Source organism: Lepisosteus oculatus, chromosome 3, assembly GCF_040954835.1.
Source record: "Lepisosteus oculatus isolate fLepOcu1 chromosome 3, fLepOcu1.hap2, whole genome shotgun sequence".
Taxonomy (NCBI): domain Eukaryota; kingdom Metazoa; phylum Chordata; class Actinopteri; order Semionotiformes; family Lepisosteidae; genus Lepisosteus; species Lepisosteus oculatus.
Window position 1 is genome coordinate 18111778 of NC_090698.1, and position 19190 is coordinate 18130967.

At 35.2% G+C, this 19190-nt stretch overlaps 1 protein-coding gene across 5 annotated transcripts in view; it reads left to right on the forward strand.

Annotated features, from left to right (window-relative positions):
* Nucleotides 1–1410: 1410 nt before the first annotated feature.
* The window catches only part of sh3bp2 (SH3-domain binding protein 2), a 36150-nt gene continuing 18370 nt past the window's right edge, over nt 1411–19190 (forward strand). For 2 of the 5 annotated variants that reach the window (XM_006627261.3, XM_069186960.1), the window contains exon 1: nt 7903–8120. In XM_006627261.3, the coding sequence (XP_006627324.2) occupies nt 8029–8120 (92 nt within the window). In that variant the 5' untranslated portion in view covers nt 7903–8028. Of the gene's footprint in view, nt 1506–4270; nt 4405–4777; nt 4836–7902; nt 8121–17915; nt 18237–19190 lie in introns of those variants that run through there. The other 3 variants (XM_015340198.2, XM_015340199.2, XM_015340197.2) reach the window with 3 other exon arrangements.

A 19190-nucleotide genomic window follows, 5' to 3' on the forward strand; every position in this document is an offset into this window, starting at 1 on the left:
AAACGAACATATAGCCATGATTAGAGGCATATCTTCAGCACCCCAACTTGAGGAATCCTGCTCACAGTCCACTAGTGACTTTTCCACCTTCAAACACACATTTGAGCAACCGTCCTCACCCTCTGTCTGAATCAAATGCCTTCACTAGCCAATCCACCTGGGAGACCCATCTTGTTTTTTTTAAAGAAAAGTGAAAAAGTAGGCTTTCAATATTAAAAAGATAAAATTGCTTGTAGCATATAATGATACAATATTTGACAAACTAGTTGTTTACCTGAGTAGTGACACTGATTTTCCAGTGATTTTTCTGGCTCTCAGTCTAAGCACTGTTATCTGATTTGTCTGATTATGTACAAATACAACCTCAACAGACCTCAGAATGTCTCAAAGATACTATAGCTTGAATCAAATATGTTTGAAATTGTCAAACCTAAAATGGATGACCATGAAAAGAATCTTTACAAATACATATACTGTAATTGCACTGCATCTCCAATTAATAAAGCAAAGAAAAGATCAGTCATTGATTCTTTGTCTATCCCCTACAGAATAGGGCAATTCACTTTAATGAACCCAAAGGAAACTGAGGAGCTAATGTGGTACCTAGAGTGTCTGCCAGGTTGAAAAGGTGGGCCGAACTTAACTATGCAGTGCAACTCAGAATGGACCCCACTGATGTACTAATGTACCTGTATTTAGTAATGGACTGTTCTGTTATATTGTACGTGTAAGATTCTTTGAAACAGGAGAATAACAAGTAGAGATATATAGTAGATCCCATATCCTCAAGCAGAGCATGCAAAGACACGTGATAGACTGTTCATACTTGTATTGTGAAGAGGGGACTTCTTTACTTACTTATTCAGTTATCTTAAACCAAAACAGACTCAATCATCAACTGTAGATTAGCAGTACTTGGTTCACGGTGATCTACGATATGCTGTGAATTAATTATTTTGGAGTGATAGGTAACTAGGTTGAGTTTAAGGAGCAGTGATATCTTTTTGGCATTGTTGTACAGTATTTCAAGATTTTAACATCTATATTAAATAAATTATAACTAACAAAAAGTAATTTGTGACTTTTACAGTATCTGTCCAAACGTGAATGCTCTCTCTGCTTGATTACATTCGGAAAGATGATTCAGTTTCCATTATCATGCAGTAGCTGTTTGTTTTTAATTTCCAGAAACCCTTTTTTTTTCTTATATTCACTGGCTTTACCGCTATCAGCTACTCTGAAGTTCCATGCACAGAGCGGAAGACTGAATGAGGTACCAGGGGTAGGAGTGGTGAGGGGGATGTTGAGACAGAAAAAGAAACTTGTGAATAGCACATTAAACAATGTATATAGTTTTTTGCTGAATGCTTATTTGTGGTAAGTGTTGACTTCCAGCCTTGAAATTGCACAATACAGACGGTGGTCTGTGGACTTCCTCTAAAGCAATGTGTAGATACTGTAGAATACAGATGATAACTTTTCTTTGCTGAACACTAATCACTTTGGTAAGTTTTTAGTTTTGTTTCTTTATCTATTATCCTATTTTGTCAGCATCCTTTTCAAAGAACAGCAGCTGTAGAGTAATTTCAAGGAGTGCTTTTACCAAGAGCATTAGTCTTCTTCATTATTATCACAAAAAATAAAAATAGAAAAAAACAATTTAGAGATCTGACAGAAATTAGGACTTTTCGTTGTTTTGTTGTTGCTTGTTTATTTTTTTCCCTCAGCGTCATGGAACAAGACCGAGAAGTTAAAAATAAAAGTTTGTATCAAGTCGTTTTGTATGGCTGTGAAATGGAAGGGCTTGTGTTTGGTTTATTGACATTTGGGTAAATTATTCTGTGTTGAATGGATTTAGTGTGATGTTTCAACTGTTCCACCAAGACAATGCGTTCCATGTGACAGCCTCTACTAGCATTAGAAAAAGGTTTCCAAAATGCTGAAAGAGAATGTGAAGGTAAATACAAATCAAGTCTCATTTTTCTTCCATTCTTGCTTAAGCTATTTGAGACTGTGGCAGCCACAGTTTCTCATAGATCCTGAGGTGCTTGGTCTCTTCTTACACATTTATAGGATGACTTTCTATGATGTTTGCTCTAATGCAAAAAAGGGGCTTATTTTTATGTATCCAAATAAAATTCAAATACATTTTTCACAATGGTGATCTGGAAATTAATCATACAGTCTCCTGCAACCTTCACTTCAAAATAAAAAGAAAATCCTTTCCAAAATATTAAATTTTCAGAAAGAATATTCATAGGATTCAATTCAGACTCTAATCATGGTGGTTGTGAATGCAGATTCTTTGGTGCAATGATGGTGCTCTTAGTGAGCTCATTTAAATTGTTATGGTTGAGTATATATCATTACAATTCATGATGCTGACATTCCACTTTTAAGTCTATTCTTGTTTAGTTTTTTTCTGGTGTTTTTACCTTGACCATTACATTCAGTCTCTACCAACATATTCTTCTGTATTTAAAATAAGTATATGAGTGGAAATATTGTAAAGGATCATATCTTCTTGGGAAGCAGTAGGCATGTCTTTACATAAGTACGGATATGTACAATAGAATTATGGAACAGGGTACACAGCCAAGTTTAATACCCTGGCTTATTTCAAGACTGGGATTTCAAAGGACTTAGCTACCAACTACAACACAAGCTAAACAGGACAAGCGGTCTCCCCTCATCTGTAGTCTTTCTTGTGTTTTATCTTGTGTCTAACTTGCTTGCAGTGTTGAAGCACAGTGTACACAATTATCCCAAATTATAAAACTGTTGTTGAATTTGGTATCCCAGTGGATTGGTATCCAATCCAATCTTCCCTAATTCATGCAAAAAATGTCATTGTTGGAGGCGCAAACCAATTCCCCACTCAGGCCATGAGAACCATGAGGAGACTATCAACATAGCACATGGAATGTGGAAGATTCTCTAAAGTGGTTTTATAGCAGGGTGCTCCTACATGCCTTAACCAGTAGAGGTGGCACAAAAGCAGGTGGAGCACCATGGTCAAACATCTTGGGAGTTCAAACCAAATTCATATTATTGGCAAACTGTGACTGGGATTCCCCAAGTGGTGACATTTGACCCCAATAGCTTTTGGTTTGTAAGAGAAGTATAAAGATATTCCCAATAAATACACCAGCCTAGAAAATTACAAAAAAGGCTGGACTTTATTAATTTGTTTTATCTAAAATAAATGATAATTCTTGGTTTTGCTTTGCATTTACTTATTTCACTGTGTAGAAAGTAAAGCCTTATTTTCACTATTTAGCCATTACGTTAATGTATGCATACCAAATTAAATTTGATCTATAATATTCTTTTGATAATAGTATTGGAATAACCAGCTCCTTATTGAGTCATGACACTCAGTCTGTAGTCATCCAGTATACTGGTGAATCAAAAGTTGCTGTTTTGAGCCTAGGACATGTCATAAGCTAACTGTGACTGATAACTGTAACTGTGATAAGCTAAAAGTGGAGAGCAATTGACTTAGGATGTCTGGAAATGGGTGGAGATTTGTCTTATCTTGGCAGATGCTGATAAATTTGTAGTGAGAAAAATAGCAGATGGGTGTGAACGAGTAGTTTACAGCCATAAAGCAACATCATAAAAAACCCTGCTTCCAAATTGGGTGAGCATTAACCTGATTTATCCTATGAGTGCGGTGCTACTTTTGTAACTTCTTGTTAAACATGTTCTGTAAATTCAAAAAAGTTCAAATTTATAGAGGAGACAATAATAAAATTACAGCTTGTCATTACTCTCCTTTCACTTTTATAAGTTACATCCCAAACAAATAGAATGGTTGAGTGACAGACAGTTTTAACCCAAAAAAAAGAACAAAAAACAACTGAAATAATAACTCAAAAGAAAGAAGTTCCTGTTTTCTAATGCTGTCACAGCGAATCAAAGTCAGTTCAAAGAGCAGGTTAATTATAACACATGAGAAACACATCGGAGCCACACAGGAAATGTGTTTGGGTATAAGAATCACTCTGGTAAACGAAGAAAAAACGGATGAAAATGCTTCAGAGGTTATTTAGACTGAACCTCTTCATGGCTGCCTTATTCAACCTGTTACTGTATGAAGTGACAAACTCCAAAACTAAATCAATATTAATTAACATACTACATACTTTATACCAGTTATACACTTGTCTTGCTGTATTTTCCATGTAGAAAACCAAAATGTTCATGTTTGTAATTTTTTTATCTCTAGATGGACAACTACTAAACACACTGTACTTAGTGCACTGTGAATGGGAGTGTCACTTTGTAATCTTGTAAAACAAAGTACAATGATAAGGAAGTAAAGTGCTGGTTCATACAAACCTCATTAGCTTTTTTTAGTTCCTTGTCAGACTCAGCAATTTATACATTTGTTTTCAATGGGTGAGTCTGCCTCTTTTATTTTATTAATCATGTGAATGTTTTGAATTTTCTGATCCTGATAAGCAGGGGAAAGAAATATACTTCTCACTTTCATTTTAGATGTAGCAAATTTGGTCATTTCTGCCTTTATTTCCAGGACAATTTTATTTGCAACAGTATGCCAGTATGCTTTTTTGACTTGTTGGTTTTAGGTTTGGTGATGATTACGACTTTTAAAATTTCATGTTGATTGACATGCATTCAAAGACAAAGCTTTCTACTACTTCTGATATAACATTACATTATTATACATATATTATTAATATCAGTTGTGTTGTTGTTGATAGTGGTGGTGGTGTTGTTGTTGAATATTAATGGTTTGGACATTTTTCAGGAGGTAGATGACAAAACAGAGACCTTGTGAAGGCTGGCTTTTGGGTCACATTGCACTGGTAAGTGAACATACAGCAATTTACCAAATTAACTACTGTGCAGTACAGTGAGCTCTGAGTGTATTTGTACCTTTATCATGTGTATTCATAAACATGAGCATTGCTGGCTTTACAGTTATTGCAAATCTGTGATCTGTGGCAAAATGAAAACTTTTTCAGGATCACTATAAAGGTGAAACAAACAAGAAAAAGCCTGTGTCCCAAAGAAGATGTAGGCCAAAACTCTTCCGTACAGCCTTAAGTTAGAAATATTTGGATTTAAAGGGTTCAGAGTCAAGGCAAATAATAATAAAAATAATAATAATGATAAGCATTGTTGATAAGTGATGTATGCTATAAAAGTGTAAAAGTGATATATTTAAGCCTGCGTGATTGGAAAGGTGAAATATGCATACATTCAATTTATTTATTATAACAGCAGAATAGTTCAGTTATATAATATTTAAATAATTTATTCCTGGGAGAAGTGAATTTAAACAAAAGAGCTTAAACAATAAAAAGGAATACAAAATAATTTTAATTTAAAAAAATGCTTAATTTAGAACAATTCCAAGTCATTACAATTTAGAGAAAGAAATAAAATTAAGAAACAAATTAGTAACTGAGACTCCTGACTACACTAAATCCAGAGATTCCCAAACCTGGTCATGTAAGAAGAGAAGAGCATACAGTATAAATGTTCCCCAGTGATGCCTCTTAGATTATTTTTCATAATATTGTCTAGAAGATTATCATCAACATAAAAACCTGCCTTTGTCATAGATAGCCTACTGTAGTTTTCATTATCTTTATATAACACTCTGCACTTGTCCACATTAAATACCATCTACCAATTGCTTGCTCTTCGTCCTGAATTGATCTTGAATTCTTCTTGAGGTTCCTTTGCAGCTTCTGAACTATTTGTTAATCCACCTATTTTGGAGTCATCTGTAAACTTGATAAGCCTACTAACTGTACTGTTTGTGGTGGTGGAGGGGAGTCCCCATTACCTGTTAAGCTCTTTGAGTGGAGTGTCAAAAAAAGCGCTAATTAAGTGTAAGCAATTAATTATTGTAATGCATATAGCTGACATTAGAGGTTGTGTGAGCCTGCTTACCAGTGCAGTCACTGGGTCCCTGTTGAGTGATGCCAGAGGCCTGGGTTCGCGTCCCTGGCTGTCGGGGGGCAACATGAGGCGGCAGCGGTGAGGACGTATACCCATGTGAACTCTAGAGCGCTATATTATTATGAATTACTACCAGAATCATTAGGTCATTGAATATGACCCCTGCTTTTAGAGACTGTTGGACAGGTCTTGGTACTGCCTTTGAATAAGGTCTGTTGTTTAGTATAGCATCGGGTCTAGGAGAGTTGTTTGTCTTGTTCATGTGAGAGCTGTTTACGTGCTTCTATTGCTTGTGACACTACAGCCTCTATTATGCTAATGCTTTCTAGTACAGAAAATTGTACTTCCTGAGCCTTAGGTATGAAGATGAACACTTGAATTAAATATTAATTTAAAACACTGGCCGATCACCTTCCATCTTCTAAATGTTTGAGCAAGCTCAATGTACATGGAGACAACTAAAAAACTGCAAAAAGGCAGAATTTCTTGTTATATTTGTGGATATTAGGTTTTTGTAATATAGAGACTTTCACATCAATTGTTCCTAGATGAAATTGTAAAATGGACTCAAATATTGCATTACTGCTAAAATGTTGTGATAACGGTTATACTTTATTTAATGTAAGCTATTGAATTTTTGAATCCACCTTTGGTTTCCCAGCTTCTCAATATAGCCCTTTAGATCTTTCTTAGTGTTTGACTGTTAAAGTACAGACTTTTCCAAAAATGTTAAGAAGTGCATGAGGTCAATATGTCTTTCCCCTTAAATATACTTTATTATAGTTAACATACACGGGGTGTTTTTTAAGACACAAAACATCCCACTCTTTGCCCTGATAGGACTATACACAGTATTAGTCATTAATCCCAAATTCATTGCTCGGCATTTGACTTCTTTAAAGTAAAACGAGTTCTACTTGACATTATGAACTATACACAGAAACAAGCAAATTGAGAAAAAAAAACAATGCAGGACAGGTATAAAAAAAGCCTCTCTCTCTTCCATTGACGTAGGTAAGCTAAACTGATGACTGTTGCAACTTCATTGAACCCCACGAGTTTCAGAATGAAAGCTGCTTGCTCCCACTCAAAGTTCTTTCATTAGTGCCATCATGCTGTAATTTCCCTACTTCTATAGTGTTAATGAACGTGTGGAGCCAAAGCATATTGCACGTAAAAAGATGTTGTTTGACTACAAACCTTTGATGTTGTTGTTCTTTTGTGAGTTTAGCTCAATGCAGCAATATTAAAGAAGCAATCTGATAAAAGGATCAGTGCAGGTTCTTCCATTTCTAAACAGCAGTATCAGGGAAATTACAACAACGTGAAAGCAGCATAACTGTTCTAAAACCAGTGGAAATGAAGGTGATTTCCCATTTTCACACAGTATACAGATCTCAAGATCTTGAATAAATTCCTCACCAGCCATTCTGTACAACTCACCTCGTATGTGTCCTGTTAGTATAATGACACAAGAGGATGTTTCTACATAGAGTTGTCTCTGGTCCCAAAAACATTTACAGTACCCTTAGCTGATAACGCATACCCACACTGTCTGACAAGATAATTTGTAATAATACAGTTGGGTAATGTGTGAATACATACAGCACCAGCCTACTGCAGTTAGGGCTTTAAGCACTAAATATAAAGAGAGAAAGCAGTCTCTTTTTTATTGAAATATTTACTTGAGGAGTCTTTAAACATATTGATCATAGATCTGTTCTGAAAGACTGGTTTTTCAGAAGGTATACTTAAATGTGTGAACGTCTTTCCTTATGAAGTTAACATTTTGGAAATTCCCTCACTGACATATGTGACTGCAGTGCTGTAGCTACCAATGTGCAATGACCATGGGAACACAGGAAGTCACAGTTGTGATGGGACAGTCAATGCAGAACACACAGCACTAATAAGGGCAGGCGGAAATGACTAGTCTCCATTCTCTCCTCAGACCACAGAACACTCCTTCACTTTATCAGCAACAATACTATTGCTGCAGCTTCAGATACCATCATTCAAGTATGCCGCGTGGCTCACAGAGAACAGAGATAACATGCCTATTTGTGTGACTGGGACTGCACTATATTCATGGCTGCATCTTTGAAAAAAAAGAAATCTTTTGGACTTGAAAACAAAAACCAAAACAGCTTAAGAATGTGTTTCAAGGAATGTGACATTTTGTAAGTTCCTCTTCTTTTCTACAAATTCTGATAAATAAAGCTTAATTGTTCTTTCGGGTCTGATTGACATATACTGTTACATAGTTCAGGAGGGTAGCTGCCTTAGCATGCGTAGGCTGCAAAGGAACAAGTAATAGGTTTATTCCATGTTGAAAAGAGAAGAAAGAAAACACCATGGTTTGGCCATGGAGCCTTCTTCAGGTGTGAGCTCAGGCTCCACAGCCGAAATGTTGTGTTTTCTTGTTTCTCTTTTCAGCATGAAATAAACCTATTACTTGTTCCTATACTGTACAGTATATATACAATGACAGACTTGTTTTCTTGTAATCTTCTCTATTCACATTCAGGTTTCGACTTCACCCCTCTCTTCACCTCTCTCCACTTCGCACCACCTGAGTAATCTTAATGTTTGCTGTCTGCCCAGTCTTTCTCACATCTGAAGAAGGCTCCACAGCCTTTTTTCTATTTTCAGCTGTTTTCTTTCTTCTCTTTTCAGCATGGAATAAACCTATTACTTGTTCCTTTACAGTGTACAGTATATATATATAGCAGGACAAGCACTCAGATTTGGTTATAAAAAAAATGTTCATGCAATGTTTTTTAAAGTTCAGTTCCGCTGACCGTTCATGGTAATAAACGTTACTGGGTGACGTTTATGCTTCACCAATCAAAGAGAACAAGTGTTTCCTCAGGAAGCCTGGTTTTCTGCAACACTTGGAACTGGTGAAACATGAAAGATTCAACGGTCTAAAGCTGTTTTTCAGAGACGTGTTAAGATGTCTTACTTTTTCACTGGCTTAGGTTAGTTTTATAGTTTGTAACAAGGAGTTGATAAGATTTGACTGGTAAATGTAACGAATCAGCTACTACCACAGCTCACATTGGCTAATCAGGTCCAATTTTGTATAAAGTTCTTATGATAAAGTATCAAAGATTCTGAGTTGTTTGTGTTAAAGATTTCCTAATGACAAGCCTTTCTTATTCTCACTTTAAAGCTGTATTATTAACAGTCAATGTTGTTATAATGGTAGAAAAGACTAGAGGAGGCTTTGAATAAATTGATGAGTCTTGAAACAATACCATATATTCTGCTTCCGTATTGTCAAAGACACTGTGATGATCCAGTGAAAGCATGGGCTACACATACTGTAACATAATGCTTGCTGCCCTAAAGGAGCTGAAGGGCAGATGTCTATAAGCAGGGTTTTTTACAGATGTTGAAATGCTTTTTTAATTACATATGAAATCATCCCAAGGGAGCAGTGAATCAGGAGGGCACGAGGCAGAAAACTATTTATATTGTCACTTATGCTGCTTTGAAAGTAAACATTTAAAAATGATTTTCTACTGTCACAAAATAAAAATAGTTGCAGCTGCTATTAACTGGAATGGAAGAATATAATTTTTTCCATACAGAGCAATGAAAACAGATTGTCATAGTAACATATGTCTATGCAAGCAAATAGTAAGATCCTTTTGTGACCGTATTTCAAATAAAATAAAAAATATAAAATTTTACATATAACAGATCTTTACAGTACCATCATTTTTATGTAGAAGAAAAATACTAGGCCTACCAAGCTTGTTTTTTCATTAAACATCTGTGGTTTTGATTTTAGTTCAAATATGCACATTCACCACTTATAAGAGATTGCAAACGTATTTCACTGAAAAACATTGGCCCATCTATTCTGGTTATGTTATTAAGAAAGAAGATCGCTTGACGTTTCTTTAGTTCTTAATGTATTTCTGAATAATAAATAATAAAATAATACATTTCAATAATAAAGAAAAAAACAAAAGAATTAAATTAAATCAATTTCATATTGCACATTGCTATTAGAATACAAAATATCATTTCATCTCCCTAAAGTAGGCCACAACCATTGTAAAAACATACTGTATGCAAGGTCTTTTACTGTGTATGAAGAAAATACAGAACATTGAATAAAATTCCAATACAGAAAAGAATAACTGGAGTCCTTGTATCCAGTAAGGTTAGCAAATATGTCTCTTTTTGTGCTTATAAATAAGCACAAACCAAGATGCAGGAATTTAGAAGTATTAATTAGCTCTGTGAGAGGTCTATTTGTCAATCAGAAATGATAGATATTACCCATTTCTGTCATTTATACTTACTGTTTCAAAGGTACAGTATGATAAATGCTTTGCATGTTTGACTTCATTTTAGTTTTTTAGTATATTTTATTTTTATTTAATAAGAGCACCTCCTAGAGCACAGAGTCTTCAGTCACTGGAGCACTGGTTATTCAATTCAATTGAAAATACAATATTCATCCCCAGGATTTAAGCAACTAACGGTGCAATATACAGTACAACCCATAACAAATAAAACAACTTAACTATATATATATATACAATAAAAACGCTAACAGACCTTAAAAATGTTTGAAAGTAACATTGTGCATTTTTTAAAAAGATATTGATATTTGTAGAGAGGAGTCTATTCAATAGATGTCATATTGCTAAATCTTCTTTCCAGGCCTGATGGCCTGTGGAACAAAACAAAAACTTCCTTTTGTTTGTCTTGCACTGCTTAGGAAATTCTTGCCCAGATGAACAAGCACCACCTGCTGGTCCACCAACATCACTTACAGTGGCAACCTGGCTTTCCTTTAAAGTCTCCCATTCCAATATTTACCAGGCCCAACCTTGCTTAATTTCTGAGATCCAACACGATTGATCTAAAAAAGTGATGATGCTCCTGTGTTTTTCCAATGTCTAAGACCTATGTCAGGTCAAAACTTCAAAACAGCCTCCCCTTGACTGGCTGTGGGTCCTAATTTTGACTAATCTGTGCCAAAGTTACTCACATTCAGGGGAGTTGTGTGTGAATATACTCCTGGGCAATCGTTATGGTAAAGGGTTGATAGATCTATTATCGGCAAATTCAACTTATTCATTAGATGATCTGTAAAATAACCTTCAAAGACTAGCACTCATTTATCTTACCATTGTAACCTTGTATCTTAACCATAATGATGTCTTAAGGTGGTGCAACCAGGAATATCTGACACTAACTGTTGCAAATGCAGTTCTCTTCTATTTCTTCAACACTATCCACCAGAATTGTTTTTGTTGTGTGTGGCAATAGAAAGCTTAATCTGCTGGATGTTAATGTAGTGTTTATGCCTTCACTTCTCCTGAAGTGTTAAATTGGAATAATAATTTACTTACATTTCTTAAACCCTTTTCTATACTGCACGACTGCCAACTACATGAACCTGTAGACCCTACTGTATTTTCTCTTGATGTATTTTTGCACAATTTCCAGTTTATTGTTTTAGGTAATGGAGAAATGTGTGCTGCATGGACTTTCCTTTCTTCTTTGTTTTATTTCCTCACTTACAGCATATCCTATTTCACTCTTTTATCTGGTCAGCAAGATTCTAGTTGCTGTTTCCCCATAGTTTAATATTAGTCATTACAGTGTATCTAATTCTGTAAGGATGGGTTCTCCATGTTTTTAACAGTAGTGCCTAACAGGAAAAGTCAAGAAGAAGAAATAGGAAAATAACAGAAAATATTAAGGACTGTGAGAATGTATGAAGTGGATATATAGATTGTTGTACTACAGTATATGAAGACCTTCTGTAACTCTGCAAAATGACATCCCCACTCTTACTGTATGAACAGTGCTGTGGGATCTTTCATTACCACACATATATTACTATTGTGATTTCAATATTCCACACAAAATTAGAAAATTGTAATGGGAAATACAGAAACTGAAATTGATCTTACTGAATCAAATAACTTTGAAATTGTTACTATGATATTCTATTCCTGGATGTGTTTTGAATCTATAAAGTGTCTCTTTTTTTAAAAAAAATAGATTTACAATTTTAGAAAATAATGCTATGGATAAGACAGTTTGTTGGTGGTAAAGTTATGGCATCAGTTGTTTGAGCTAAACTAGAAGAACATTTGGAAAACAATGAAATTTTAAGAGACGTTATCAAGTATTCAAGGGAGTGTTGTGTTTAACTACAAAGGTTGATAAAACTAAAAAGCACTTGATAAGATTCCATTTAAAAGGCCTGACTCTCAAATTAATAGCCACAGATATCCAAGATAATGTATTTTCATGAACTGAAAACTGTGAAAATATACAGGAACACATAATCTTAATGGGCATGACTTCTAATTTGGAGGATTTAAGCAGTGGAATACCACAGAGATCTGTTTTACTCCCGTAGCTCTTCCTGATCTATACTGTATCAATTATTTAGATCATGTCATTGTTAGTACAAGGACGAAATCATGAAATGGGGAGAAATTTTGCAAATTAAAGTTAAGTCTGATGCAAAGTGCAAAGCAATCCTGACTGGTAGTAGGCATATACAGTACACTATACAAACCACATGAGTGACTGTGACCTCCAAGAAGCTCTGCAGGGGCTCTAGGTGTTTATAAGCAATTTCACAGTTTACCCTTTTATATTTTGCTCACTGCCCCAAGATTGTTTAATGTTACCCTGCTGGTGATACAGTGTAAACTGAATAAAGTGGTGCTCAGGAGTCCATAATAGTTGATAGCTTAATTTGAAATGGCTCCTTTTTGTCACAGCCAGGACATCACTAAACCAAAGCCACTAGGGACATGAGCACTGGAATGTTATGCATTGTCTCTTAAAGAATCAGACAGGGAGAAAAGGAAACTGTCTTCATTTTGTCTAAGGGCTTTTGGGCACTTTAGGAATGAAAGCTCAGGTGCACGTCTGTGTATGCACACACTTTGCATGACCTTGGTCTGTGCCTGTCCACGCTCTCCCTCGGGCCAACACAGCAAGTCTGTTTGCATGGCACAAAGGATGTAAATCTAGGTTACACTGATCGACGATAACTCAGTCCATTGTATATTTTCTTGGGGGATTATTATAAACAGAGATAAAAAAAAAAAGATTAGGGTGCCATAAAGGAAATCCTACAGAGGAATGGAAAGTCCCAGCATGCTACATAGGCTTGTCCTTCATTGTGGAAGACCCTCTTGGCTGTATATAGTCTTCTTTATAATTGTATCTACCAAAAAACATTTCCAAGTGTGAGGTATGACTCATCGGTGAGCTCAGAAACCATGAGCCAGGATAAACTCTTCATTTGTAACCTGTAACAGTAGTGAATGGGTATAATTTTGTAATGGTAACTTCCTTCTGTAAAATATACAACTCTCTAATGGTAGAGGTGTAATCTGAAATTTTAATAGTCAAAAAGCATGTGCCAGGGTTATAAAATATGAAGTAACAATGTAAGTACAATTATTTAGTGTATATATAAACACCTTGCTGCAGATGCACTTACAGTATTTTAATTAATTTTCCCAGAAGTTTCTTTCAATACCTTGCCTTCTGAAAGCTTTTATACAGTGAACAGATGAAGCCATAATGAGATGCCTGCTCTGTACGAAAAAAAATACAATATGTTTGTGGTACTGAGGACAAAGGAAGTTTCACTAGCACAGAGATGGTCATTGTGTCTGCAGTTTTTCTTTAACCAATTGGCAGACATTGTTCAATCTAGTTCTCACCCAAAGAAGACTCCACAGCCGAAACGCTGTGTTTTTCATTTCTTCTCTTTTCAGCATGGAATAAACCATTACTTGTTTCTTTGTTAAATCTATCCCATTAAGGCAATAATGAACTGTTGTAGGTCATTAATGGCAAAGTTCCAATGAAAAAGCTGCAGGCATACTGTACCAGCCCTCTGGGAACAGGGTTGTCCATTCCTGCTTTCGCCCGTCCTTCAAAACGCTATCACAACTTACGAAGAAAGAACAGAAAACTCAAATCACTTGTCTTTAAAAAAAAGCTGATCATTTGAAAGAGGACAAAAGGCACATCACAGCACACACGCCCATTGAGAGGACTTCTGAAAACAGAGTGGGACAGACTTGAAGTTTTCATTGTAGATTAAACAAATGTTACACAATGCTTACTATGAAAACAAATACACAGGTATGCTAATCAGATAACTGAGACTATATACAATAAAGTGATAAAGCTATGGTCTTCTGTGACATCTCTTGTGGGGTATATCTAACTTTCTGACTAAGTTAAAACTGCTTAAGTCAGGTCTTGTATAGAATTCTCTAGCCATTTTGTAATACTTCTCTCATGGGGTTAGAAACAGTGCGCGATGCAAATTTCTTGGCAAACAAAGTACTTGTATAACACAACAGGAACCCTTTTCCCCTGGCCATACTAAAATGATATTAATAGGCCAAGTATAGAGTTAGAATTGCGATTACTATTCCACATGTACTGGATAGGTCAACATACAGTATAGAGAACATGCTGCATAGAGCAAACAATAATTTAAAAGCATTTCTGTTGCATTCATTTTCAATTAATTATTTCTACCTTTCAGTTAGTATTGCATCAATCAAAGGTTAGACCTTTTTTATTTTAATCAGCTAACAGTAGAATACAATGAAAACACAGTTACGCTGCAAAGACATTGAGCTACCGTGCAGCTTTGTTTGTTTCAAAGATTTAACTTAAACTCAGAAGTTTGTGAATCCTATGTGAATTAAATGCTCATTTAGCAATCAACATCACACTTGGAATATTGACTTAGGTTTCACGAGTTGTTCAAAGATCCATTCATTTGTTTAATTGTTTTAAGGATTTAAATTGGTGAAGAAATTTATTTTTGAAAAGTGTGGCATACACTCAAATTGTATGTAGATTAGATAGGCTCTTTTGGGTCTTTTGAAGTTTGGAACTTAAGTAAAATTTTGAGGCAGCTTACACAATGGGTTCAAATGATAAGCCTGAAAAAGCCTCCCTCTTCCCTCTCTAGGAAGTATACTGTATACCAACTGCTGAATCAACCAGTTACATAATAGCTTATTTGGATTATCATACCAGGAAACTGTTTGAATTAGGCATTGCATTTTGTATAGCTCTCCTATTACCATTCCAGTGACAGTCACTGTACAGTATCTCCTGCTTTCTTTTAAAAACGTCTGTGTTTTCCAGAGGTTTTTTTTCCTCAAGATTGAGTAGTATTTATCCATTTAGGTTGCTGAATTTTTCTTTGGACTTGTATTTGTAGTTTATCTTGTCCTTTATTCTAACCTTTTATTTTGGTTTTTCACTGAACTTGCCTGTCATGTAAATAATGCTGGAAAAGGGAATACAAATTTTGTAATTTTTTTTTCGGTTTTGCCCTGAAGATTTGAGGATATGAACAGAAACACTCAGAGGAAAATTAGGTGAGAGTAGAAAAACATGTTTGTGGAAATGCTGGTGCTTGGTTATTATGTCTTCTAAATATCTGATGGCAAAACCTAAAAGTGAAAATGCACTGCATGTTTATTTGCAGGATGTATTGTTATATTAGTAAATTGCTAAAATTACAGTATATCCATGTATCTAGTATATCCATGTATCTATTTATCAAAGTTGTTGCTAATGTATGTCCTTTAAACTTTGAAAGCAAAAATCATTCCAGGGAAAGTGCAGCAGTTTTGAAGAAGTGATAAAAGTATATATTATTCTTATTGTTTATCTACAGTAGATCATTTATGTTAGGTTTAAAATCCTGAAATTGTGTTAGGGAAAATCATGAAAAACGTTGGGTAAAAATAAATTAATAATAAAGACAAAGCCATCAAAAATTGGAATTGTAACACAGGTGCAAACCCAAACAAATCAAAATAAGGATTAAAACAACATGCAAATGGTGCAGACACAAACGTGTATAACCAGCATATTGGCATTTCATGTTAATAGTGAATACGTGAAATTCACTGTGAAACAGACACTGCCAGTCTGAACTGAAGACATTAGTGAAATACAGTTTAAGCAAGACCAGATATTCTGTTTCAACACTTAAGTCTCATGCAGGTGGCAAAAGGTGGTCAAGGATGGAAAACTTTGATGTTTGAGCGTAGATCCTTCCAACACTGAGGGGTCAAGTGGGAAAATAATGGGCTCTGGAAGTGGGAAAATGGCTAGGAGGTAAAAAAGTGTAGTGGAAAATGAGAAATGCACAGGGTGAAAGGAAGAAATAAAAGGCAGAAAATCAGATGTCAGGACAGAATGGTGATATAGTGGTAAGTGAGAGCTAGGGTTTTCAAACAGATGTGCAGAAATATAGAGTCAGTGGATGCACTATAGAGAGAGACATGGATAGAAAAGACAAGGCAAACATAGAATTATGGGTAATTTGGAGTGAATGGATAGTGTCAGCAGGGAGGCTGGCCAAGAGGAAGAATACTAGGTCCTGGACTAGTTGTACAGAATAGTTGTTAAGTTAGGGAATAATAAGGTTTCATGGAAATGACAAGGTGTGTGGCATTAACAATACAACTTTTCCTTAAAAAGCATTGTAATGAGGATAAAGTGCAATGAAATCAAAGAGTCTTTACACTTTCTCGGAACATGCACTTTTAACGAACAGGCTAGTATAGGGCTGACTTATATACAATACATAAGAAGAAAGATATCTGGACACTTCCAGACACATCTACAGTATAGTAGACAGTACCTCAGCTGGAGTGTGGGCTTGGAAGAAAGAGTGCACAATTCAAGAGTCAATTGCTTACTGCCATGGTGACATGTACTGAACCTCTGCTCAGTAATGTTGGGCCAGTAGACATAAGAGCATAACACAGGCTGATAAGACTTTTTTCTACTTAATTGCAATATGATTTCCTTACCTCAAAAATCACCTCATTTAAAATGATTAAATCTGTAAACTACAAGATCCTGGTTCTTATTTTGTTTGCCAGAGTATGGTTGTTAGAGAGGAACCATTGCTGGAAATAACCACTGTGACTGTGAGCTTTAAAACTCAGAGGACTTCTACTGATCTACACAAAAACATATTTGGTGACTAGAATCTAAATAATGATGCTGAACCAGTGAAAGTCCTCCACAGCACGTACGGACTTGTTATGTGTTAAGTGAGTGTGATACTGCAAAAATATGCTGAAGACAGATATGCAGATATAGGATGTCAAAGTCACAAGTACTATAGGTCCCTTATTAACCCTCCACCATCTTTTCATAAAAATCACACATTTTTACTGCCTGCAATCTTTGATGCCAAATTCACACTCATGTTGGTGACATCAGCAAACCTGGCACTAATTGGGGCATTTTGTTCATAACCCATTCTGGTCATGGGTTATTATTTAATAACATTTCTTTAAAAGAAACTTTAAAGTTGCATTGTCAGTGATATTCCTCATTCCCTCAGGAGGATACTGCTCCCACCAATTCAGGTTTTGACACTTGGTCTTTTTTAAAGGCATGAGAATTATTTTAGCAGTTTTAGTCCAAAGTTCATAACAGATTAATAGACTTAAAATAAGTATTCAACTGAAAGAGAAGTTTACCAGTTTATTAAATTGATATTTTTTGTAATTTTAAATGTTAAACATTACAAAGCTACTTGATATTTATTAGAAAGGTGTCATGATTGCATTAGCCTAAACAGCCATGAGTCTGTTTTTCAGATTTCATACTGCATTACTTTAGTAGCATTAAGCTCTTTTCATTTGAATTCAAATGCATTGAGGCAATATACTATTAACTAAATAATTTAATATGTACTGTACATATCCTTAAAACTTTACTGAACAGGGCCTCACATTTTTTATGTAATTGCAAAATTACTCATTTGCCTCTTGAGTTCTTGTTTCTGATTTTAGTTTTGTCTGGGCTGAGATGGGAGTTTGTCTTACATCTCTTGGCACTAAATTATCCCAGTACTCCACCCAGTTTCCAGTTTTTGAAAACCAGTGATTATGTTTTTATTTCCTTTTATATCTCATGACAGGCAGTGTTCCATTTCCCTCTTTACATATTCCAGCAGTGCTAGGTAGATCAGCTCAGGAAGCAATTTTCAGAAAGTCATAAACAGCTGAGAAGGACAGGGAAAATTCCACAGGAAACTTGTGCTTCCTTCATGTCCTGTTAGGGTAAACATTTTGTTGAACATTTCCCTGAATATTATGGCTTTTTTGGGGTTTTAATGCGTTGTGTGTTAAATTGCTTATGGATATCCTTTCAATCTTTACTTCGGCTTGGGACCTTTTTACAGAGAGCCCTGCTGTTAAAGCACTCATGAAGAAACTAATGAGAAGGTAAATATACAATTTGTGATGTTTTATGAAATAAGAGGAAATTGCTAGCTGCAGAATTTCACTTGATCTTGAGCACGTGCAAGATTTTAGTTGATTTTTTTACTTGTATGAAAACAAAATCTGAAAGGAATGATTTTGACTGTTTTATTTTCTTATGAAGATTAAAAAGTGGTATACTTTCTATAAAAACGATCTGGTCCGATGCACTGTGTGTGTAATGCTTCTGTGGTTTAGAACTTGTGGTATTACGTTCTCTCTCAGACTTCTTCTAACAGTCCCCAGCGTGCTGAGTTATGGACTAAATATAGATAACAAAATGGTACAAGAGAAATTTAAATGTAAAAAAAAATATACAAAAAAATATATTGTATGCCTCCTTTATAATAACTCGAGAGACACTAAAACATGTCTTTAACTAAATGCGATAACTTACTGTACTGTAATCAGGCAGAAACATTAGTTACAAACAGAAAGTAAACTAACGCTAGTGGCATTATTTTCAAAAGGTGCAAAGTGCTGGTGATTGACACTTCAGTGTTTGAAGCTCACATTTAGTGTATGCAACATTTCAGCATGAGAACCACATGTGTAATTTTTGGAGTGAACAGCTGCTCTATATCAGAGCATATAGAAGCATGTAGCATTTTTGAAGTATTTTGAGGTACTTAAGGAAAAAATGGTTTACTTTTCTTATTTACTATAATTCGTTGTCATCTGTAGGGTTCTCAGCAAATTTACCATGATAGAATTCTGAATTTACACAGGTAAAAGTGTTGCAGTTTGTTTTGCATTTACCCTTTATGTTTTAATAATAGAAGAACTTGTTAAAATGTAAAGTTTCTCACTGTTAAATGTTAGGACTGAATTTGAAGACAACAGTCTTATTTATTTGCATTTTGTGGTTTACTGGTACATGCACCATAGAAATCTTCAGATGAAAAACAGATTTTTAAC